General features: G+C 42.8%; 2 protein-coding genes across 54 annotated transcripts in view; one reads left to right on the top strand and one right to left on the bottom strand.

Moving 5' to 3' along the window:
- zmiz2 (zinc finger, MIZ-type containing 2) overlaps positions 1 to 19,160 on the bottom strand; it is a 35,329-nt gene extending 16,169 nt beyond the window's left edge. For 26 of the 50 annotated variants that reach the window (XM_090233981.1, XM_090234002.1, XM_090233977.1 and 23 more), the window contains exons 1-5: positions 18,567 to 19,160; positions 13,065 to 13,112; positions 9,169 to 9,257; positions 4,867 to 4,981; positions 4,283 to 4,473 (exon numbers count right to left, since the gene is read on the bottom strand). In XM_090233981.1, coding sequence (XP_090090107.1) covers positions 4,283 to 4,473; positions 4,867 to 4,981; positions 9,169 to 9,218 — 356 coding nt within the window. In that variant the 5' untranslated portion in view covers positions 9,219 to 9,257; positions 13,065 to 13,112; positions 18,567 to 19,160. The remainder of the gene's footprint in view (positions 1 to 4,282; positions 4,474 to 4,866; positions 4,982 to 9,168; positions 9,258 to 13,064; positions 13,113 to 18,566) is intronic. The other 24 variants (XM_090234001.1, XM_090233997.1, XM_090233993.1 and 21 more) reach the window with 8 other exon arrangements.
- The window catches only part of pargl (poly (ADP-ribose) glycohydrolase, like), a 40,641-nt gene continuing 34,586 nt past the window's right edge, over positions 19,037 to 25,091 (top strand). Inside the window, exons 1-2 of one of the 4 annotated variants that reach the window (XM_021601938.3) lie at positions 19,037 to 19,163; positions 21,398 to 21,501. The gene's annotated coding sequence lies outside the window, so the exon portion shown is untranslated. Of the gene's footprint in view, positions 19,321 to 21,397; positions 21,502 to 24,340; positions 24,757 to 25,091 lie in introns of those variants that run through there. The other 3 variants (XM_090234006.1, XM_021601940.3, XM_090234003.1) reach the window with 3 other exon arrangements.

Consider the following 25,091-nt stretch of genomic DNA (forward strand, 5'->3'; position numbering starts at 1 on the left):
GTTACTTGATGTATAATAGAGTTCCATGTAGTCATGGCTCTATGTAGTACTGTGTGCCTCCCATAGTCTGTTCTGGACTTGGGGACTGTGAAGAGACCTCGTGGCATGCCTTATGCATGGGTGTCTGAGCTGTTTGCCAGACAGCTTGGTGCATTCAACATGTCAATACCGCTCATAAATACAAGTAGTGATGAAGTCAATCTCTCCTCCACTTTCAGCCGGGAGAGATTGACATGCATATTATTAATATTAGCTCTCTGTGTACATCCAAGGGCCAGCCGTGCTGCCCTGTTCTGAGCCAAATGCAAATTTCCTAAGTCCTTTTCGTGGCATCTGACCACACGACTGAACAGTAGTCAAGCTGCGCAAAACTAGGGCCTGTAGGACCTGCCTTGTAGAGTGTTGTTAAGGCAGAGCATTGCTTTATTATAGACAGACTTCTCATCTTAGCTACTACTGCATCAATATGTTTTTACCACGACAGTTTACAATCTAGTGTTACTCCAAGCAGTTTGGTCATCTCAATTTGCTCAATTTCCACATGATCTATTACAAGATTTAGTTGAGGTTTAGGGTTTAGTGAGTGTTTTGTTCCAAATACAATGCTTTTAGTTATAGAAATATTTAGGGCTAACGTATTCCTTGCCACCCACTCTGAAACTAACTGCAGCTCTTTGTTGAGTATTGCAGTCATTTCAGTCACTGTAGTAGCTGACGTGTAGTGTTGAGTCATCCGCATATATATAGAAACTCTGGCTTTACTCAAAGTCAGTGGCATGTCGTTAGTAAAAATTTAAAAAGCAAGGGGCCTAAACAGCTACCCTGGGGAATTCCTGATTCTAACTGGATTATATTTTAAAGGCTTCCATTAAAGAATTCCTCTGTGTTCTGTTAGACAAGTAACTCTTTATCCACATTATAGCAGGGGGTGAAAAGCCATAACACATACGTTTTTCCAGCAGCAGACTATGATCGATAATGTCAAAAGCTGCACTGAAGTCTAACAAGACAGCCCCAACAATCATTCTATCATCAATTTCTCTCAGCCAATCATCAGTCATTTGTGTAAGTGCTGTGCTTGTTGAATGTCCTTCCCTATAAGCATGCTGAAATTCTGCTGTCAGTTTGTTTACTGTAAAATAGCATTGTATCTGGTCATAAGTTTACTAAGGGTTGGTAACAGGCTGATTGGTCAGCTATTTGAGACCGTAAAGGGGGTTTTACTTTTCTTGGGTAGCGGAATGACTTTAGCTTCCCTCCAGGCCTGAGGGTACACCCTCTCTAGTAGGGTTAAATTGAAGATGTGGCAAATAGAAGTGGCAATATCGTCTGCTATTATCCTCAGTAATTTTCCATCTAGATTGTCAGACCCTGGTGGCTTGTCTTCCATACGGAATTCAAAAGTACAATTCTCATCTTTCATAATTTGGTACGATATACTTGGATGTGTAGCGTCAGCGTTTGTTGCTGGCATGTCATCCCTAAGTTTGCTTATCTTGCCAATGAAAAAGTAATTAAAGTAGTTTGCGATATCAGTGGGCTTTGTGATGAATGAGCCATCTGATTCAATAAATGAAGGAGCCAAGTTGGCTTTTTACTATCATTCTTTATATAATTTATCTTCGTTTCATAGTCTAGTTTATTTTTATTTAGGTTAGTCACATGATTTCTTAACTTGCAGTATGTTTGCCAATCAGTTGGACTGCCAGACTTAATTGCCATACCTTTTGCCTCATCCCTTTAAACCATACAATTCAAGGTCAAGAGCCATGTGTCCTCCGAAACACAACCCAACAGCACTGCTTCTTAACACAGCGCGCATCCAACCAGGAAGCCAGCCACACCAATGTGTCAGAGGAAACACCGTGCACCTAGCGACCTGGTCAGCGTGCACTGCGCCCAGACCGCCACAGGAGTCGCTAGTGCACGATGAGACAAGGATATCTCTACCGGTCAAACCCTCATTAACCCGGACAATGCTGGGCCAATTGTGCGTTGCCCCATGGACCTCCCGGTCGGCTGCGACAGAGCCTGGGCTCGAACCCAGAGTCTCTGGTGGCACAGCTAGCACTGCGATGCAGTTCCTTAGACCACCGCGTGCTTATTATTAACTGGAATAAGTAGTTTCATAAATGCGTCAAGTGCAGCGTCTGGTTGCTCCTCATTACACACCACAAACCAGCAAATATTCTTTACATCATCAACATATGAATCACTACAAAACGTATTGTATGACCTCTTATTCACTATATTATATCAAACATCTCCAATCCAAAGTTAAATCTAGAATTGGCTTCCTATTTCGCAACAAAGCATCCTTCACTCATGCTGCCAAACATACCCTTATAAAACTGACCATCCTACCAATCCTCGACTTTGGCGATGTCATTTACAAAATAGCCTCCAATACCCTACTCAACAAATTGGATGCAGTCTATCACAGTGCAATCCGTTTTGTCACCAAAGCCCCATATACTACCCACCATTGCGACCTGTACGCTCTCGTTGGCTGGCCCTCGCTTCATACTCGTCGCCAAACCCACTGGCTCCATGTCATCTACAAGACCTTGCTAGGTAAAGTCCCCCCTTATCTCAGCTCGCTGGTCACCATTGCATCTCCCACCTGTAGCACACGCTCCAGCAGGTATATCTCTCTAGTCACCCCCAAAACCAATTATTTCTTTGGCCGCCTCTCCTTCCAGTTCTCTGCTGCCAATGACTGGAACGAACTACAAAAATCTCTGAAACTGGAAACACTTATCTCCCTCACTAGCTTTAAGCACCAACTGTCAGAGCACCTCACAGATTACTGCACCTGTACATAGCCCACCTATAATTTAGCCCAAACAACTACCTCTTTCCCTACTGTATTTAATTTATTTATTTATTTATTTTGCTCCTTTGCACCCCATTATTTTTATTTCTACTTTGCACATTCTCCCATTGCAAATCTACCATTCCAGTGTTTTACTTGCTATATTGTATTTACTTTGCCACCATGGCCTTTTTGCCTTTACCTCCCTTATCTCACCTCATTTGCTCACATCGTATATAGACTTGTTTATACTGTATGTTTGTTTTACTCCATGTGTAACTCTGTGTCGTTGTATGTGTCGAACTGCTTTGCTTTATCTTGGCCAGGTCGCAATTGTAAATGAGAACTTGTTCTCAACTTGCCTACCTGGTTAAATAAAGGTGAAAAAAAATAAAATAATAATAATAATAATAATATTAAGCCCAGCCGTTGGAACTTTGGTTTTCCTAGATATGGCTGTTATATTGTGATCACTACATCCTATGGATCTGGATACTGCTTTAAAGCAAATATCTGCAGCGTTAGTAAAAATGTGATCAATACATGTTGATGATTTCATTCCTGTGCTGTTTGTAACTACCCTGGTAGGTTGACGGACAACCTGATTCAGGTTGCAGGCACTGGTTACAGCTTGAAGCTTGATGATAGCCAGTCAATATTTAAAAATCACCCAGAAAATATACCTCTGTAGATATCACATACATTATCAAGCATTTCACACATATTATCTAGATACTGACTGTTAACACTTGGTCGTCTATAGCAGCTTCCCACAATAATGGGCTTTAGGTGAGGCAGATGAACCTGTAGCCATATTACTTCAACAGTATTTAACATTAGATTGTCTCTAAGCGTTACAGGAATGTGGTTCTGAATATAGACCGCAACACCGCCTCCGTTGGCATTTCTGTCTTTTCGGTGGATGTTAAAACCATGTATTGCTACTACTGTATCATCAAACATATTATCTGAGTGAGTTTCAGAGATTTCAGAGAATATGAATGTCATCTGTTACAAGCAAGTTATTGACTTCCTGGATCTTGTTTCTTAGACTACATATGTTAAAATGGGCTATTTTTAAGCACCTTTCTGTGTTGATTGTTTTTAATTATTTACTGGGAAGCTTATCAGACGTACTCATGTTATTTACATTGGAGCTGATTATGCAGCTCACCCTGCACTAAGTGGTCATCCTACTATTGCACACCACCTAAGTGCTAACAGCGTAACTCTGGTTTATAGGCTCATGATTACTGCTTACAATAGCTATAGGTTAAACAGATGTATTTCGGTGCAATGTTCCAGGTAGTCCTTCCCTATTTCAGTCAATTCTTTCCTTCCATTTCATGCCTAGTGAATACGCCCTAGGTAGTACCTTGCAGTTGTACTCTGTTTTCTTCCATTTGATGCCTAATGAACACGACCCCGGTGAACATATACCATACAAACAGGTAAAAAGGTGTTTACCTCTGTCCATAGGGTGGTGCTTGGTTATAGGCGGTGTTGGGGCGTCCGTAGAGACCTGGTTGTCCGTAGCCCTTATCACCATAGCTCTGGTACTGGTGGTTCACACCGGGACTCATCCCCCCACCGCCACCGCTGCCCTGCATCATGTGACCTCCAGAGTTCCCGCCCGGACCCATGGGCGCACCAAACACCTAGACGGGGTAACACAGGAAGTGGATAGGTAGTGGAAAAGAAATTGACATTCCATACAGTCTGCAAAGCACTTATACTGTACAAATGAACAAATTATCAAAAGCTGTGTCATCTACATTGTAGCAGGATTGGAATATCACTGATGCGGTTACTAACATGTTAAAACACAATCCAGGCCTTGTCAGATTTGGTGAACAACTGCTATGTAGGCGGCCTGGAATGCTGCCAAAGATATTTGCTCTCCTTCAAACAAGGTTAAATACATGGACGTAGGAGTGGGGGATGGAAGAGGGTTGGCTGATGGATGGAAAAGATGATAATGATAGCAGGATGGATGAGAGAAGGGGGGGTGGGGTGATGAGGAAGGAGACATAATTGGCCTGGTCCGTTACCTGGCTGTGCGAGGGATTGGTCACGCCCCAGACAGTGGTTACCACAGAGAGGGCGCCTGGCTGCTGATTGGTGCCTTGTTGCCAGGAGGCAGAGTCATACAGGAAGTTACCGTCACTAAGGGAGACAGGAAGCAGGGATATTATGGTATGGAGTCATGTACGGGCATGGCTTACAGACCTGGGTCTGTAATGTGCATCAAGACCTGGGTCTGTAATGTGCATCAAACATCTCAGTAGGGTTGCCGATTTAGTATCAGTCTTGCGTTTCAGATAAAAAAAATGAACAAGAGTACATGGAAAGGGGATGTGATCCTAGATCAGCACTCCTACTCTGAGACGCTTGCTACATATGGACCCTGGACAGGTGAAAGCAATACCTGGTAGGTAACTGTACACCACCATAATGCTCTCTCACCTATCCTAATTTGTCAGATATGTGCAGATGAAGGAGAGGAAGCAGTTATTGTTAGTCTGTTGAAGAGAAAGACAAGTGGGTGTATTTGTAGGAGTTGAATGACTTGTACCACATCACATCCTCAAGAGGCACTCAACAACGTTTCCATAACAACAACAAAGCAGTTACTTAGAAACCAGTATGAGCAGCCCTTCCGAGGGAGAGGAGGCTCCTGAGTGTGTGTGTGTGTGTGTGTGTGTGTGTGTCAGAGTTGGGCTCAATTCATAAATTTGGAATTGACTCCTATTCAACTCATGAATTGAAATTCAAAATTGGGCACACCCGACAGGATGTAGAATTTGAATTTGCGTTTGAATGACAGGAAGTGTAATTTAATACAGCGCATTTCAAAGAAATTCCACTCAGTCAAAGCATAAGAGTTTCAGCCTCCCATGTGGCTTCCGGGTTAAGCTGGCTTCCGGGTTAAGAGGGCTTCCGGGTTAAGAGGGCTTCCGGGTTAAGAGGGCTTCCGGGTTAAGAGTGCGGATGTTAATTAAGGAGAGCGGTTTGACGGGTCATGTTTTTTATTTATTTATTTATACATTGTAGAATAATAATAATAAGACATCAAAACACATAAGGAATCATGTAGTAACCAAAAAAAAAAGTGTTAAACAAGTTAAAATATATTTATATTTCTTCAAAGTAGCCACCCTTTGCCTTGACAGCTTTGAACACTTTTGGCATTCTCTCAACCAGCTTCATGAGGTAGTCACCTGGAATGCATTCCAATTAACAGGAGTGCCTTGCTAAAAGTTAATTTGTGGAATTTCTTTACTTCTTAATGTGTTTGAGACAATCAGTTCTACTGTGACAAGGTAGGGGTGGTATACAGACGATAACCCTATATGGTAAAAGTCCATATTATGGCAAGAACAGCTCAAATAAGCAAAGTGAAATGACAGTTAATCATTATTTTAAGCTATGAAGGTCAATCAAACTATCAAGCACTATGATGAAACTGGCTCTCATGAAGACCACTACAGGAATGGAAGACCCAGAGTTACCTCTGCTGCAGAGGATAGGTTCATTAGAGTTACCAGCCTTAGAAATTGCAGCCCAAATAAAATGCTTAACAGAGTTCAATTAACAGATACCTCAACATCAACTGTCCATGTGAGACTGCGGGAATCAGGCCTTCGTGGCCAAATTGCTGCAAAGAAACCACAACTAAAGGACAACAATAAGAAGAGACTTGCTTGGGTCAAGAAACACGAGCAATGGATATTAGACTGGTGGGAATCTGTCCTTTGGTGTGACGAGTCCAAATCAGGCATTTTTGGTTCCAACTGACATGTCTTTGTGAGACGCAGAGTAGATGAACAGATGAATTCTGCATGTGTGGTTGTGGTGCAATGGTGTGGGGGTGCTTTGCTGGTGACACTGTCTGTGATTTATTTAGAATTCAATGCACACTCAACCAGCATGGCTACCACAGCATTCTGTAGCGATATGCCATCCCATTTCGTTTGAGCTTAGTGGGACTATCATGTTTTTCAACAGGACAATGACCCAACACCTCCAGACTGTGTAAGGGCTATTTGACCAAGTAAGAGAGTGATGGAGTGCTGTATCAGATGACCTGGCCTCCACAATCACCAACCTCAACCCAATTGAAATGGTTAGGGATGAGTTGGACTGCAGAGTGAAGGAAAATCAGCCAACAAGTGCTCAGCATATGTGGAAACTCCTCAAAGACTGTTGGAAAGCATTCCAGGTGAAGCTGGTTGAGAAAATGCCAAGAGTGTGCAAAGCTGTCATCAAGGCAAAGAGTGGCTACTTTGAATAATCTAAAATATATTTGGATTTGTTTAACCTCTTAGAGCTCTAGGGGCGCTATTTCATTTTTGGATAAAAAACGTTCCCGTTTTAAGCGCGATATTTTGTCACGAAAAGATGCTTGACTATGCATATTATTATTATATGACAGTTTTGGAAAGAAAACACTCTGAAGTTTCAGAATCTGCAAAGATTTTGTCTGTAAGTGCCCCAGAACTCATTCTACAGGCGAAACCAAGATGATGCATCACCCAGGAATTAGCAGAATTTCTGAAGCTCTGTTTTCCATTCTCTCCTTATATGGCTGTGATTGCGCAACGAATGAGCCTACACTTTCTGTCGTTCGCCCAAGGTCTTAGCAGCATTGTGACGTATTTGTAGGCATATCATTGGAAGATTGACCATAAGAGACTACATTTCCCAAGTGTCCGCCTGGTGTCCTGCGTCGAATTCGGTGCGCAATTGCCAGCTGCTTCCACTTTACCATTTGATTCAGGGGAGAAAGCATGTGTCCAAGAACGATGTATCAATGAAGAGATATGTGAAAAACACCTTGATGATTGATTCTAAACAACGTTTGCCATGTTTTCAGTCGATATTATGGAGTTAATTTGGAAAAAAGTTTGCGTTTTGAGGACTGAATTTATGGATTTTTTTTGGTGGCCAAATGTGATGTATAAAACGGAGCTATTTCTAATACACAAGGAATCTTTTTGGAAAAACTGAGCATCTGCTATCTAACTGAGAGTATCCTCATTGAAAACATCAGAAGTTCTTCAAAGGTAAATGATTTTATTTGAAGGCTTTTATGTTTTTGTTAATGTTGCGTGCTGGATGCTAACGCTAATGCTAACGCTAAATGCTAACGCGAAATGCTAACTCTAGCTAGCTACTTTTACACAAATTATTGTTTTCCTATGGTTGAGAAGCATATTTTGAAAATCTGAGATGACAGTGTTGTTTACAAAAGGCTAAGCTTGAGAGATGGCATATTTATTTCATTTCATTTGCGATTTTCATAAATAGTTAACGTTGTGTTATGCTAATGAGCTTGCTGATAGATTTACACAATCCTGGATACAGGGTTTTTTTCATAGCTAAACGTGACGCAGAAAACGGAGCGATTTGTCCTAAACAAATAATCTTTCAGGAAAAACTGAACATTTGCTATCTGAGAGTCTCCTCATTGAAAACATCTGAAGTTCTTCAAAGGTAAATGATTTTTTTGAATGCTTTTCTGTTTTTTTGTGTAAATGTTGCCAGCTGAATGTTAATGCTAAATGCTACGTTAGCCATCAATACTGTTACACAAATGCTTGTTTTGCAATGGTTGAGAAGCATATTTTGAAAATCTGAGATGACAGTGTTGTTAACAAAAGGCTAAGCTTGAGAGCTAGCATATTTATTTCATTTCATTTGCGATTTTCATGAATAGTTAACGTTGCGTTATGGTAATGAGCTTGAGTCTGTATTCACGAACCCGGATCCGGGATGGGGAGATCAGAAAGGTTAACACTTTTTTGGTTACCACATGATTCCATATGTGTTATTTCATAGTTTTGATGTTTTCACTATTATTCTACAATGTAGAAAATAGTCAAAGTAAAGAAAAACCCTTGAATGAGCAGGTGTGTCCAAACTTTTAACTGGTAATGTATATTTGTAAAGACCACACTTAATATAGAATAGAACAGGCATTTTAATGTCATTGAATTTCACTGAATTCAATTTTATTTCCTTTAATTCAAATTGCAATTACGTATCCTGTTTACTAATTCAAATTCAAGAATTGAATTGGAATTTATGAGACATTCAATTGAACTGAGCCCAACCCTTGTGTGTGTGTGTGTGTGCGGATAAGGTTACGCTCTTGAAACCACTTCCCCCCTGAAACCACAGGAAGTGAACTCTTAAACAGGAAACCAGCGCTCGGGCCAGCAGCAGCAAATCGGCAGTCAGATCCCAGAGATCAGCCAATAGCAGGATAGGTGAGAGGTCAAAGCCAACCAGAAGCCAACTGACAATCAGCTCAGCACTCCCTCTATGAGTCACTCTGTGTGTGTGTGTACCTGTGCGGAGTGGGAGGCAGACCGGGTTTCATGGAGTTGAGGGGGTTCATCGGAGGAACGGGGGGGTCAACAAGACCCTGACAGGCAGCCTGTGAGAGAGAGAGAGAGAGAGAGAGAGAGAGAGAGAGTGTATTGAAATGGTGTGTCATTTGTGTTTCATTCGTATTCTGAATAGGCCTAATTATTTTGTGATCATTTATTATTCCACGTATTATCGTTTCCTTGTCATCACCAATATCATGTCAATTGAATTTAATTGAAATGAATTGAGAGCAAAATTAGTCTCATAGCATTGAACTGAAGCAGTGATTTCACAATCGTAGCCCACACAAGTTACCCTCCTCTCCCTTTTAGCCTGTCTCTATGTGTGTGTATCCGTGTGTGTGTGTGTGTGTGTCTCAGAGCGGTAGCCTATCACTGCCTGGCATAAAGCTTCTCATAGAAGGGAGGGGCAGCAGCAGGATTTGAAGAGAACAGCCATGAAGAGGCTGCCTACACACACACAGCTCGTTAAGGGCTGAGAGAGAGCAAGAGGGGGCTTCTCTTACACTGCCATTTCTCAGTTTTAGGATCACATGCCTTCAATATAACTTTCCCTCCATCACCGTTCCCTTCCCTCCATCCCAGTCTCTCTTCTTCACCCTCCCTTTCTGCCTCTCTCTGTAAATTACTCTTCATTCCAGGGTAAGCTCCGCTAACTGACAGGCTAATTTGTTGCCAACATTAGAGCCATCTCTTTCTTCTTCGTCTCCTCTCCTCACAGAATTGGGTCAGACACCCTGCAGATTGAAGAGGGGTGGGGGGAGGGGATATATAGAGTGACAGTTACCAGACAGAAACCTTCTCTATGGATATTAGTTCCCTTCAACATTGTGTGCGCGAGTGTGGGTGTTCTCCTTCCCTCACTCTCTTCCCAATTCTCTCTCTCTTCCATTTCTCATTCCCTCGCCCCATCCTCCTCCCATCTCTCTCAGACAAAAACACCATCCGACTGTACAGCCACCACCTCGTTTTGCCTCCTACATAGCCAACATGTGTGTTGCGTCCCTGCTGTCTGAGGGGGTTTCATGGAGTCGAACAACAGTTAATTAAGTGTGTTAGAGAGGGAGTCCCACCCACATCTCTGACTCACACGGTCTGACACACAGGTTTGCATATCTATCATATCCTGTCTGTCTATCTGTCACCCACTGCGAGTACAGCCACTAGGAGCAGTCACACTGTCACTCGCCGGGAGTGTTTAGATGAGGCATCTTATGTCATTAAACACTGAGACCTCCAGATACCGCTCATATAAAGCTGAATATAAATACACGACTTAGCTTGCATTTACACAGCCATCCTAAGAAGCAAATTCAGATTATAATTTTTCTGACTGTCTACAATCAGTTTTATATGTGGCCCATATCAGATATGTGCATTACTAAGATTTGTGCATTACTAAGATTTGTGCATGGCCTTTGAAATAGCACACAGATGCAATTATAATTTCCTATCACTGTTCCTTTACATTTTTGGGTGGTTGTCATGCAACAACAGGTCATGTGCAAAAAAACACACGAAAAACGACAAAACACTTCAGAGCAAAAAAAACGGATTATAGTGTCCAGACTGAGGTCACATATGAACCATCAGAATTGTATCAGGATTGAAATCAGAACTCAAATGATCAGTTTCCATGTGGTTTCTGCTGGTTCGACAATGGGGAAAAGATCAGATTGGTATCAGATATGCCAATACATTAGAATTGGGTGACTGTGTAAACACAGGCTAGGAGTTTTTCCCACACATGGGCCGAAAAGCAATTTATACTACTGCGATTCATGGTTCTCCATGGAAAACGTACTGTGACAGCAGGTTGGGTGATGGAGGCATCTGATGAAAAGACAACTGATGTGCGGTCAGACTGCGCACCACTAACTCACATATAAGCAATGGTACTCAATCGTTCCGCGTCCCTCCAATATAGATGGACCTTTACAGTACATGGTCTGAGACACAGTTGAAGTGTTCAGTGAACTGAAATACATCTACATGTTGGAGGGTAGATTAAAGGGATAGTTCACTCAAATTACAGTTTACAGGGCAATGAATCCAATAAGACATTTTGTAATTTGGGTGAACTATTCTTTTAATACACCAAGTGAAAAATCATATCGAGATTATCAGCGAGATGTCGAGAAGGAACTATTCAGAAGCTTAAGGTGGGAACACACACTGGAAACATCTCATCACGTCCTGGTATGAGGGTAGGATGGCATTACCCCTAGACACTGATCTAAGGTCAGTATTGTCTCCTCCCACCTAATAGACTTGGGGATGTTACGCTGGTCCTAGATCTGTACCTAAGGGTATGCAAGGGGAATGTTTTCCACAATTCCGAGAATGATTTCAGTGACCTCGACCCACCTGATACCTCCTGACAAACATAGATAGATTTCCCTTACCACTCACTGTGAGGCAATGCAGCTAACCTCCACCCACTTCATACTTCTGTTAATGTAGCCTCACCTATTCCTGATTAACACTCCTATAGGCCCAAACCAAACTGAGCTGTACTGGGCTGGCCTGGTTACTCATCTACTATGGCTGGGAATTGCCAGGGACCTCACGATACGATATTATCACAATACTCAGGTGCCGATACAATGTATTTTGCAATGTTCCAAACATATTGGTCACCACATGTCTCCTGCAGAGGGACAAGAGAGAGCCATGAGAACAAGTTTTGATCAGTCATGGAAATAAAAGTGCTGAAAACAAATTGGCTTCCTATTTTCCTAACAAGCTATGAAGGAAAAATATGTTAAAAAAGGGAACTATCTGAGCCAGCACAGTAGGGTTTGGGTTGGCTCCATTGGTGTGAATCAGGCATTATCATAGGCTGAACTATGACCCCTGTCCCCTGCCCCCAGCCTTCAGATGAGATAGTCCCGTTTGGTTCAGTTGGTAGAGCATGGTGCTTGCAACTCCAGGGTTGCGGGTTCTATTCCCACACGGGACCAGTAAGAAAAAGTATGGAAATATATGCAGTCATACTGTAAGTCGCTCTGGATAAGAGCGTCTGCTAAATGAATGTTTGAAAAAAAATGTTTTTTATATAATAGTGCTTTATAGCGGATCTCAACATAAAGACTTCAAACATCTGAAGTGAAGCTCCAGTTTGTTCTGCATAGCCCCTGTTTACACCTCTACTACAGTAAACCAATGTTCTCTCTCACTCACTCTGCATCTCCCCATCCATCTCCCTCTCCATTCCAAGGTCACAGTGTTTACTGCTTGTCACCAGCAGGGTTAGATTAATTAGGACACTGGCTTCTTATTGGACAAGTTCAGATAGTACTTTTACCCAGTTTCCTTCCGTTTCGTACCTAATGAATAGGACCCAGGGCTGACAAACACACTGATGGATTCCCCTACTGCTCTGCTGAATGTACATGGAAACTTGGCTCTGGCTCATGACTTGCTAATTGATGTTGTTGTGTAATAACAGTACAAACACACACTTACATACCACCCAAGAGACCAAACCACCCAGAGCAGTGGTCTGGAACCACATTCACAGAGTAGAGTACTGATCTAGGATCCACCCATTCCCTCCTTATAATTATGATCTAAAAGGCAAAACTGATCCTAGATCAGCACTCTTACTCAGATGCTTTGTAAGAACAAGCCCTGGCTGGTCTTCAACCCTAGTCCTGGAGGGCTACAGAGTCTGCAGGCTATTGTTTCAGCCCAGCACTAACATATGATTTAAATAATCAACTGATCATCAAGACCTTAATGGAAAAGTTGGCTTTTTTTTCAACCAAATCTTTTATTTTTTATGTAAATGGAATGTTAAGGAAGGATCTTGATACCTTTTTTGTAATTTCACTTGTTTTTGAGAAACTTACCCCAAACAGCAAATCCCTTCCTCATCCTCATTGTATAGTATGGGGGCCCTGAAAAAACATGAACAAAGGCTCCATTTCTCAGTATACTGATGTCTCATTTAATTAGTTGAATCAGTTGTGTTTCCATGGGGCTGGAACAAAAGACCTTGGAGAAGGTTGTGTGTCCTCAATCCCTGTGACTGTTTGTCTGTGTGCCTGCATGTAGAGGACTCACAGCCAGATGAATGGACTCCAATGACTCACCTACCAGACCAGCAGTCCAGGATTAGGTGGCTTTCACCCTTTCACTTTTAACCCTTATTTTACCAGGTAAGTTGATTGAGAACACATTCTCATTTACAGCAAGAACCTGGGGAATAGTTACAGGGGAGACAAATGAGCCAATTGGAAGCTGGGGATGATTAGGTGACCATGATGGTATGAGGGCCAGATGGGGAATTTAGCCAAGACAGCGGGGTTAACAACCCCACATTTACGATAAGTGCCATAGGCTCTTTAGTGGCCACGGAGAGTCAGGACACCCGTTTAACATCCCATCTGAAAGACGGCACCGTACACAGGGCAACGTTCCCTATTACTGCCCTGGGGCGTTGTGATATTTTATTCTAGACCAAATGAAAGAGTGCCTCCTACTGGCCCTCCAACAGCACTTCTAGCAGCATCTTGTCTCCCATCTATGGACTGACCAGTACCTAACCTGCTTAGCTTCAGAGACAAGCCAGCAGTGGGATGCAGGGTGGTATGCTGCTGACCCACTCACTGAGAGGGATATCTGGAGGAGGGAAAAGGTGAGGAGAAACAAGTGAAGAGGGAAATGAGTCCAGTGCCATCGATCAAACTGTCAATCACCAGAGGTACCATTTGGGTTCAGGCAGGCCTTGATTACTTGAATCATAATTGCAATGAACTAGTTTGACGCTAGAATGTTGTCTATGCACTAAAGTAACTACAGTCTATCAATTTTCAGTAGATTTTATGGGTTAGTCTGAGATGCAAGCCAAATTCTTATGATTTGATCTGATTGCAGGGACAATTCACAACAGTCAAGCATTGAATTTAAAATGGTTCTAAAGACTGCCTTAGTTGACAGAATAAACAATATGTTCATAATATTGATCATATAGGATCCAAATCAAATGCTAAGTCAAATGTGCTACAAACTGACTTTTGAGAAGTACATGACTTATGATAAAGCTCTCAAAGGAACAAAGGCACGGTAAAGAGGGAACAGGGAACAGGGATGCTACAGGTCGGTGACATGTGTGCGCAGTGGAGTGTATTCATGGATGCCAAGGGAGGTCAGGCTTCCCCAAATATTTGACCAATAAATAAATTACAATTATAAAATCATTTCTCCATCTGTTTCTCCACAAAAATTGTGAATTTGCAAGTAGCTGAATCTCACTGGCGAAATCATCAGAGCGAGGGAAACAGCACCCCTCTGTCTCAGTATGTGTAGCCCATGTATCTGATGCTGTCTGGACAGGGAAACAGCACCCCTCTGTCTCAGTATGTGTAGCCCATGTATCTGACGCTGTCTGGACAGGGAAACAGCACCCCTCTGTCTCAGTATGTGTAGCCCATGTATCTGACGCTGTCTGGACAGGGAAACAGCACCCCTCTGTCTCAGTATGTGTAGCCCATGTATCTGACGCTGTCTGGACAGGGAAACAGCACCCCTCTGTCTCAGTATGTGTAGCCCATGTATCTGATGCTGTCTGGACCAAAAGAGTATAACATGTGGCCGCTGTAGTATTTGATTGATTGATGCCAGCAGGCATTTGGCCTCCCTAGATAAAAAAAATAAATAGCCAATCGGCATTGAGCTGAGCTCAACTGTGGGTTATCCTGGTGCAGCAAAACCCCCCCCCCAACATCGGTAAAAAAAATGCTATTTTACAGCCTGCCTGCTTGCTACTGTGTGCGGTGTGTGTGTGTCTCCAACAGCAGTGAGACAGAATTTCAGGTGACAGCAGCTGTTCTGTTGAGAAGCAGCAGAACCCTCAGGTCATCCATGCTGTTCGTCTGCATCCCGTCTGTAAGTGAGAGCCAGACACATACAGTGGGTGCATTTCAGATACATAAATTCAGCTCCTGAGTGGCAGAGGTCTAAGGCACTGGTTTGAGCCCAGGCTGGATCACAACCGGCCATGATCGGGAGTCCCATATGGCGGCGCACAATTGGCCCAGCATCATCCGGGTTAGGAGAGGGTTTGGCCGGGGTAGGTCGTCATTGTAAATAAGAATTTGCATAGTTAAATAAAAAGGTTAAATATATTAACTACCTGTTATGACTACATGTTATGGGAGTGCAGCAAGGAGCCAAGGTAAGGTGCTAGCTAGCATTAAACATATCTTATAGAAATCAATCAATCTTAACATAATCACTAGTTAACTACACACGGTTGATGATATTACTAGTTTATCTAGCTTGTCCTGCGTTGCATATAATCGATGCTGTGCTTGTTAATTTATCATTGAATCATAGCCTACCATGCCAAACGGTTATTTAAAAAGCGCATTCGCAAAAAAAAACACTTTCGTTGCACCAATGTGTACCTAACCATAAACATCAACGCCTTTCTTAAAATCAATACACAAGTATATATTTTTAAACCTGCATATTTAGTTAATATTGCCTGCTAACATGAATTTCTTTCAACGAAGGGAAATTGTGTCACTTCTCTTGCATTCTGTGCAACAGAGTCAGGCTATATGCAGCAGTTTGGGCCGCCTGGCTCGTTGCGAACTGTGTGAAGACAAACTTCGCCAAACGGGATGATTTAACAAAAGCGCATATGCGAAAATAGCACAATCATTGCACAAATGTACCTAACCAAAAACATCAATGCCTTTCTTTAAATCAATAGACAGAGGTATATATTTTTAAACCTGCATATTTAGTTAAAAGAAATCCAAGTTAGCAGGCAATATTTAAGACGATGAAGACAGCTTGGCTGTCGAAACGTTGGTATTACATTTTTGCATCTGAGCTCCTAGAGTGTGCGGCTCTCTTATTTTCAAGCAGGCAATATTTAACAAGGGAAATTGTGTCACTTCTCTTGCGTTCATTGCACACAGAGTCAGGGTATATGCAGCAGTTTGGGCCGTCTGGCTCGTTGCGAACTAATTTGCCAGAATTTTACGTAATTATGACATAACATTGAAGGTTGTACAATGTAACAGGAATATTTAGACTTAGGGTTGCCACCCGTTTGATAAAATACGGAACGGTTCCGTATTTCACTGAAAGAATAAACGTCTTGTTTTCGAGATGATAGTTTCCGGATTTGACCATATTAATGACATACGGCTCTGATTTCTGTGTGTTATTATGGTATAGTTAAATCTATGAATTGATATTTGATAGAGCAGTCTGACTGAGCGGTGGTAGGCAGCAGCAGGCTCGTAAGCATTCATTCAAACAGCACTTTCGTGCGTTTGCCAGCAGCTCTCCGCTGTGCTTCAAGCATTAAGCTGTTTATGACTTCAAGCCTATCAATTCCCGAGATTAGGCTGGTGTAACCGATGCTAGCTAGTTAGCGGGGTGCACGCTAATAGCGTTTCAAATGTCACTCGCTCTGAGACTTGAAGTAGTTGTTCCCCTTGCTCTGCAAGGGCTGCGGCTTTTGTGGAGCGATGGGTAACGATGCTTCGAGGGTGGCTGTTGTCGATGTGTTCCTGGTTCGAGCCCAGGTAGGGGCGAGAGGAACGGAAGCTATACTGTTACACTGGCAATACTAAAGTGCCTATAAGAACATCCAACAGTCAAAGGTATATGAAATTCAAATGGTATAGAGAGAAATAGTCCTATAATAACTACAACCTAAAACTTCTTACCTGGGAATATTGAAGAATCAAGTTAAAATAAACCACCAGCTTTCATATGTTCTCATGTTCTGAGCAAGGAACTCAAACGTTAGCTTTCTTACATTGCACATATTGCACTTTTACTTCTCCAATACTTTTTTTTTTGCATTTTTTAAACCAAATTGAACATGTTTCATTATTTATTTGAGGCTAAATTGATTTTGATTTATTATATTAAGTTAAAATAAAAAAGTGTTCATTCAGTAGTATTGTTGTAATTGTCATTATTACAAATAAATAAATGTTAAAAATCGGCCTTTTTTGGTCCTCCAATAATCAGTATCGATGTTGAAAAATCATTCGGTCGACCTCTATTCTCCAGGCATTGTAAAGATCTGATATTCCTCACAGGCCTGTGTAGAACGTGTGTATGTGGAATAGGCCTACTCCCAATCTCACCCACCTCTGGGTTTGACTCCATCTAGCAACCAGGGGACATCTGGCCAGCCGATAGACACCCAATGCCATGTATTGTCACCTAGCCTCACCTTTAACCTCTGACACCCAGCTGCCTCACCTGGCTACAGCTGGACCCCTAAATACCTGGAGCAGAGTCCCTCAACCCCCGGTCTCTGGACCAGCACTGGTCCTTGGGATGTTGCTGACCGGTCCTTTAGATGTGTTATTTGTGTATCGTTGTACATGTAGGTCTGGGTATAAAAGTGTGCGAACTAACCATTTACATATAGAAAGTCCTCATGAATACACAGGTATGTGGTGGCTGAGGTGATACACAGGGGTGATCATATTATTTGACTGCCTTGAGCTAGGTTAAGTTTGTGTTTTAGCAATTCGCAACACAGCGTCTAGTCTGATGGAAACTCACACAAAGACTATGGTGTTTAAGGAGCTAAAATTGCCTACAAGGGATGTAGCTTTTTGGCGCTAATCTATTTAGCACCAGCTCAGATCTCATCGTGAGGCGATCGACAGATCGATCGCAAGATAATCTGTCAGTATACATTTGTTGTAGCCTAATAAAACACACACATTCAACCCAATTATCTCACACACACACAAAACATCAACCATACTGTTGTTGAAACGTTATGCTTTGCGCGGATACAATGTAAGCAATGCACGGACACGTTTCCACTGAAATCGTGCATCGCTTACAGATAGATGTCAGAGAATTCCAAGGCAGTCCGTGCTACATCGTAGCTACCATGCTACGCATGCTGCTCGCACTTGAAATAACAATGGGAGACATTTTGTTTCATCTAACCTTGTAATATCAGAAACTGCCCAGAGGTGTTGCGACTTGCGACCCCGTTTGTTTACAACCAGACTATTTTACTGTCAGTTATGTCCATGTTTCCCCATTCGAGAAGGGGACTCAACCACGTAATTATGCTAGCTACTTTGTAGCTAAATTAGCTATTGCCCTGTAGGCTACATACAGTACGGTAGCCAACAAGGCATGACCAAACTATTGTTTGCAGCAATTAAACAACGTGTTCCGGAGCACTTGTCAGACAAACCGAGATGCAGACGCTGTCCAAACGTTATACAGCACAGGCTAGTGACTGCATATTTAGGCTGGGTAATATTTGCAAATAGCTTAACGTTAGTGGCTACAGTAAGCTATTCGACAACGCTAGCCTAGCCATCTGGTGTTCTGCTGGGGCTTACCTTTGACTCCAACTACCCGTGGTTGGAATTCTTTATTTGATTCTGTATTATTCAGCTGGTAGATAGTTCCAAGAAGTATTGGTCGGTGACAATAAAAGTAGGCTATGTTCGCTATTTTTCCTTATATCCGCAACAGTGTGTCTTGTCTGTCTTCAAGTTGTAACGTTCGCTCCCATGTCTGGATGTGGCGAATCGTTTCCCCTTTAAAACTGTAGCTGGCAGCCTCGTCGAATGTGCCTCAAAAGATCCGTATCACTGCTTGTCCGCCGTCGTCACTACTCGGAATGTAAGCATGCACAAAAGTGAGAAGAATCGCTGTGTAGTAGTTGGTCCTTGCTCCGAGCAGCCGTTTTTGCCTATGAAACTGGATTGCATACCTCCCTGACTATTGCACAATGGCCCGCCAGCTAGAATATATTCATGAGATCACGGGGCTGTTGTCTCCGACGGGAGAAAGGCATTTTTCATGTCCCTCACACACCCTACACAAGGCTAGCGACTGACTTTTCTCCTCGCCCCTAGACCATAGTAGCTGATCATTACAGAAGGAGTCATCGAGAGAGATGTCACCCCTGCCTCCACGGTGACGTCGGTTCGGTAACGATCGTTAATCAGATTCCCATTGACGATTACATTTTGTATATTGTATATTAGGTCTGTTTCAGAATGGTAGCCTGTTTATTCAGAGGAAATGATTTAGAGTTGCAGGTAGACATCTATAGAATACAGGCCTACAAATATAGATTTCCACAGGGTAAGTGATGCATGTCTATTCAATGCATTACATTTTTATTGGAAGCAAATGAAACTATGGCCTTCATTTGTTGTCATCGTTAAACTCAGCAGTTCTCCTTGACACAAAGCATCAGTGGCAGGATAGTAATTTTCTGTTTGATACATTGGTGTGTCAATTAATTAGAGGAAGAGAGGGGTAATGGAAGGACAAAGTCACACACCTGTCCCTTTCTACAGCAGCAAGGGGGGAGGGGTGAGCGAGATTGACCGGGTTTAGAGAGAGAGAGACACTAATGTCTGTCACTTTTATCCCTCTCAGGTGTTCCCATGGCTCTGCCTGTTCTCAGGTATCTGGGAATGCCCCTTACATGCATTGTATGGGTATAGGGGCTAAGGGAAGTATCTGAGGTGTCTAGCAGCTAATAATCAACCTTAAAAACACTTAACCGGAGTTGTGTTTAGTATGTCACTAGCACAATGTCTTGAAACCGAAAACCAAAATATGTGCTGTTATTGAACACATTCAAAACATTTTGTACCTACTAAACGTGACCCAGGCTGAGGGTAACAGATCGTACCCCTGCAGACTGAGAAGGGGGAGATGGGTTGGGTTACACCAGTGTCTGTGTGTGATATAGCACTGGTAGGGGGTCTCTTGTGTAGATCAGTGCTTCTCAAACCTTTCCTCTGGGACCCCAACCCATAACTGTCGAATTCCATAACTAGCACACCTGATTCAATTTTATTATATATAGATTTTTTTATTTCACCTTTATTTAACCAGGTAAGCTAGTTGCTACTGCGATTTTTGGTGGCGCGAGTGAAGGAGGCTTTGTTGCGAAATAGGAAGCCAATTCTAGATTTAATTTTGGATTGGAGATGTTTAATGTGAGTCTGGAAGGAGAGTTTACAGTCTAGCCAGACACCTAGGTATGTGTAGTTGTCCACATATTCTAAGTCAGAACCGTCCAGAGTAGTGATGCTAGTCGGTCGGGCGGGTGCGGGCAGCGAACGGTTGAAAAGCATGCATTTGGTTTTACTAGCGTGAATGAGCTAATCAGCAAGCCCTTAATTAGCTGAATCAGTTGTGCTAGTGGTGAAATGTAACAGGTATGTGAAACAACTGGGAGTTCCTGAGGATTGGTTTAAGGAACACTGCTGTAGTAATGAAGACAGGTTATAAAGTGTGTGTCAAGATGGAAACTAAAAAGCTTTCCTTCCTTTCTGTGCCTTCCCTTGATCTAGTGCGGTTGGTATGTTCCACCCTAGGGCAATCACATACTGTATCATGTGAATTAGCCAGATGGGAGAGGGGGAAGAGAGGGGTGCAGTGGGAGAGAGGTTGTAGGGTGGAAGATAGGGGGTGTAGAGGGAAAGAGGGGGTGCAGAGGGAGAAAGGAGGTTGACAGGGAAAGAGGGGAGTGAAGAGAGGGGATGGGAGGGAGAAATCAAAGGACAGAGGGGGTGGAGAGGGAGGGAGGTGGGATGAAAAGAGGGGGTAGGAGGGGTAAATCGAGGGGGAGAGAGGAGGGCTGCAGTGGGGAACGACAGAGAGGTGGGTGGAGAGGCAGAGCTGGAGGGAGAGGGTGGTGAGGAGAACAATAGATGAAGAGTGTTGTTGACTACGGCTGAACAGAGCTGCCCTCTCCTGATGTCAGGTCAGAGTAATACACAAGGGAACGTGTGTGTGTGTGTGTGTGTGTGTGTGTGTGTGTGTGTGTGTGTGTGGGACGACAAAGCCAGTGTTGGCAGACCATAGTGTCTGATCAGACAGTCACACAAGACTGAATACACAGTTAATACTCTGTTTATAGACACCTTATAGATGATTAATATACATGAAGTGGTCATAAAACTACAGCTGGTTTATGTGTGCATGTGTGTGAGTGTGGGGGGGGCAGACACAAATACACACACACACACACACACACTCACCTTGTACATTAAGTCCTGACCTGATGTAAAACACAGTTATTCAGTGTTAGGTACAGAGCTGTTCATAGCCCATCACTAGCAGAGATTCAGAAGCAAGGACACATTGCTCAGTATGCACTGAGGTAAGTCTGAGTTGTGTGTGTGTGTGTGTGTGTTTATAGGTGTCTGCAGTGTGTGTGCAGAGGTGTCTGCAGTATTCTGCTAGAGGGCAGCGTAGCGTGGAGAAAACACTCCGACCTGCAGTTTTCCGTTGCCCTGGAAACAGGTAGAGATCCTCTCCTGTTCTTCATCTTTCTCTCCTCTACCCAGTGTCCCCTCCTCCTCTCCCTCCTACTCCTCCTCTTCCCTCTTCCCCCCACCGCCTCCTCTTCACCCTCCTCCTCCCTCAATTCCTTCCTCTCCACCCCGTCCTATGCCCCCTCCCCCCACGACCTGCCGCAGCGCGAACACACACACACTCACCAACTCCCCACCATTCCAATTCACTGCAGTCATTTAACAACCGACTCTTCCTAACTCCCACTCCACATACTAGCACACAGAGTGAACGCACACACACTCAAGCATGTACACACACACACACGCTTACAGGGCACAGGGTCAAATGGTGCTTCAGTATTGATCTGATATTTGTGTGTGTGTGTGTGTGTGTGTGTGTGTGTGTGTGTGTGTGTGTGTGTGTGTGTGTGTGTGGTTGAGACAGGAGGATCACTATTGCAGCAATATGACCTCCAGCTAATCTCTCAGAAGAGACGGAGGGAGAGAAATAAGAGAGGGAGGAGAGAGAAGAGAAAGAGAGAGACAAGAAGGAGAGAAAGAGAGTAAAAGAAAGAGGGAGGGGGAGAGAGAGAGGAGAGAGAGTGTGTGAAGTGTCTGCATGTGATTATGTCTGTCTCTGCACTGCTATTGCTGCAGCTGATGATGGAGACAAAGGGAATGGAAGCTTTTTCCTTTCTTTCTCTCTCTCTCTTTCTATGTCTCCCTCTCCTGTGCTGACCTTCTGTCTCTTACACTCTTTTACATTATTTTAGAGACGCTAGACACACACACAGACACAGGTGTGTGTGCTTACCCACACATGCAAGGTAGCCTTTCTTCATTTTCTGGCCTTTCTTGGTCAGTGTTTTGTTTTTCTGTTTTCTCAGTGCATTCCATTGTGGTGACTTCTCTCTGGCCAGGGGCGGAACATTCCACAGAAATGGCTGACCCACAATAACACACACACAGGCAGGAAGAGTGAACAAGGGTCTCCACCCTCGCTCAGCCAAATACAGTAGTCCTACACACACACACACACACACACACACACAACTTATCCATGTAATGACTCAGACGCATACTGCTCATACAATCTCTAGCAATGTGTAGTCCCTGGTTTTCCCTCTCATATTTGCAGACCACATGCCTAAGGCAAACGGATACAGTTGCCATCTGCCTCTCTACCCCTCACACTCACAAAGCCTAGTGACTGGGACTGGCACAGTTATTGTATCGTCGTGTATCCAACAATTAAAGACAAAAATCGTGAACAACAAAAAAAAGATAATCATCTTAATATTCATTTTAGGAGTAGGTGGGATACAACTTTGTATTCAAGTAGATATAGTTTTACCCTATAGCAGTTTTAAATGTTTACAGGAAATGGGTAAAGTTGGTAGTCATTTGACGAGTAGAACAGGACGAACGGGAGGAGAAGCTTAATTTCCAAAAGTTCAAATGGTCAGAACCATTTTTTTTGTGTGTATTTTACCCCCTTTTTCTCCCAATTTCTTGATATCCAAATGCGATCCCATTACAATCTTGTCTCATCGCTGCAACTCCCCAACGGGCTCGGGAGAAGCGAAGGTCGAGTCATGCGTCCTCCAACACATGACCCGCCAAACCGCGCTTTTTAACAACTGCCCTCTTAACCTGGAAGCCAGCTGCACCAATGTGTAGGAGGAAACATTATCTAACTATCGAAGTTAGCCTGCAGTCGCACGGCCCGCCACAAGGAGTCACTAGAGCACAATGAGCCAAGTAAAGCCCCCCCAGCCAATCCTCTAACTCGGATGACGCTGGGCCAATTGTACACCGTCCTATGGTACTCCAGGTCGCGGCCGGTTGTGACACAGGCCGGGATCGAACCCGGGTCTGTAGTGACGCCTCAGAACCATTCATTTTTGAGACAGGGGTGTTCCCAAAGCTGTGCTCTATTCATTAGGTATGTCATTGCTAATTTTCAAAAATGCATTATGATGCATTACTAGCTCAAAACATTTTAAAACAATTTTGACAATAACCAAGTCTATTTGCATGACAATTAACTGTTACCCAAAATTCCATAATCCTCACAGCCCCACATACCTGTGTCTGTGTGCCCTGACTACACACACACACACACACACACACACACACACACACACACACACACACACACACACACACACACACACACACACACACACACACACACACACACACATTCACAACAGTGGAGGCTGCTGTGGGGAGGACAGCTCATAATAATGGCTGGAATGGAGTCAATGGAATTGTATCAAGCAAATCAAAGATGTGGTTTCCATGTGGTTGAAACCACTCCATTGACTTCATTCCAGACATTATTAGGAGCTGTCCTCCCCACAGCAGCCTCCACTGACACACACACACAGGCATGTACACATACAGGTCCACAGGCATGTCATGCACGAACACACAAACAACTCCAACCCCTCCATCTGTCCAGAAACATATTGATAACAGACCGATGGTGTGTTTTAATAGTCCATCCTATTTTTGCCTCTTATTCTGTGTTTCCAGATCAGATTAGGGAATTAGTGGAGTATGAGGAGACAGTGCATAAATTTGACGACACCAGAGCCCCTGGATTACACTGTCTATCACCGCCACCTTGTGTTCAAGGGTGGTCTTGACAGTTACTCTTCCACATAGCGAATTTGCACAGATACCTGCTTTATTTCGTGCTGAATATGCAATGACAAATTATAAAAATGTGCGAATAAAATAACTAGCTAGTTTAGTCGATTGAGTGTAGTCAACTTTGTTCTAAAGGCAGAAATTATCTGATTGGTTTCTAAAAGGTAAATGGGCGGAGTTTAACAGATGCACAACTTTTAAAAACAAGCGGAGGTTTGAACTGAGAATCTTGTTAATTAAACTTTGACATACAAGTTGTAATGTTTTGAAATCATTATTGTGTCACAGATAAGTGTGACAATATCGCTAAAATACAACTAGTCGCCTGACTTGAAGCAAAGAATAATTAATCAGAGCAAGCTAGCTAGCTATGCATTTAGCAACCTCAAATTAATAAATAGAGCTAGCTAGGTAGCTAGGTGTCAAATCTACAAGTCAGCTAACATTTTCTTAATTGAAATGTTAAATTTAATCAACTATATGAATTTAAGAAAATGGGGATGGACAGATAGCTAGCTAATTTTCCCCCAACATCGGACACTCTCTAGCGGTTGGAGGATTAAATCACTTTGAGCTCAACATTTAAATGGCCTGGAAAATAACGGTACGTTTTGCAACTAAATACACCTTTCTAGTTAGCTGACCACCAATTTTCATTGCAGTTTATGTAAATTAAGTTATGTTTTGAGAGTTTTCAAAAAAGTTATATATATATATATATATATATATATATATATATATATACATACATACATACATACATACATACATACATACATATCATTTAATATCCAACTTTTTACCTAAATTATTCAAACTCATATGTGAGTATTAAACTGTTATCTACTTTCTCAAAACAAAAGATGAATCTGTAAAACAAATAATGAGACAGTATTTGGTTACAACACTGGAGAAGATGATTTAATGATGAATGATTTT

Source organism: Oncorhynchus mykiss, chromosome 5 (genome assembly GCF_057628025.1).
Source record: "Oncorhynchus mykiss isolate SJ-2025 chromosome 5, ASM5762802v1, whole genome shotgun sequence".
Lineage (NCBI taxonomy): Eukaryota > Metazoa > Chordata > Actinopteri > Salmoniformes > Salmonidae > Oncorhynchus > Oncorhynchus mykiss.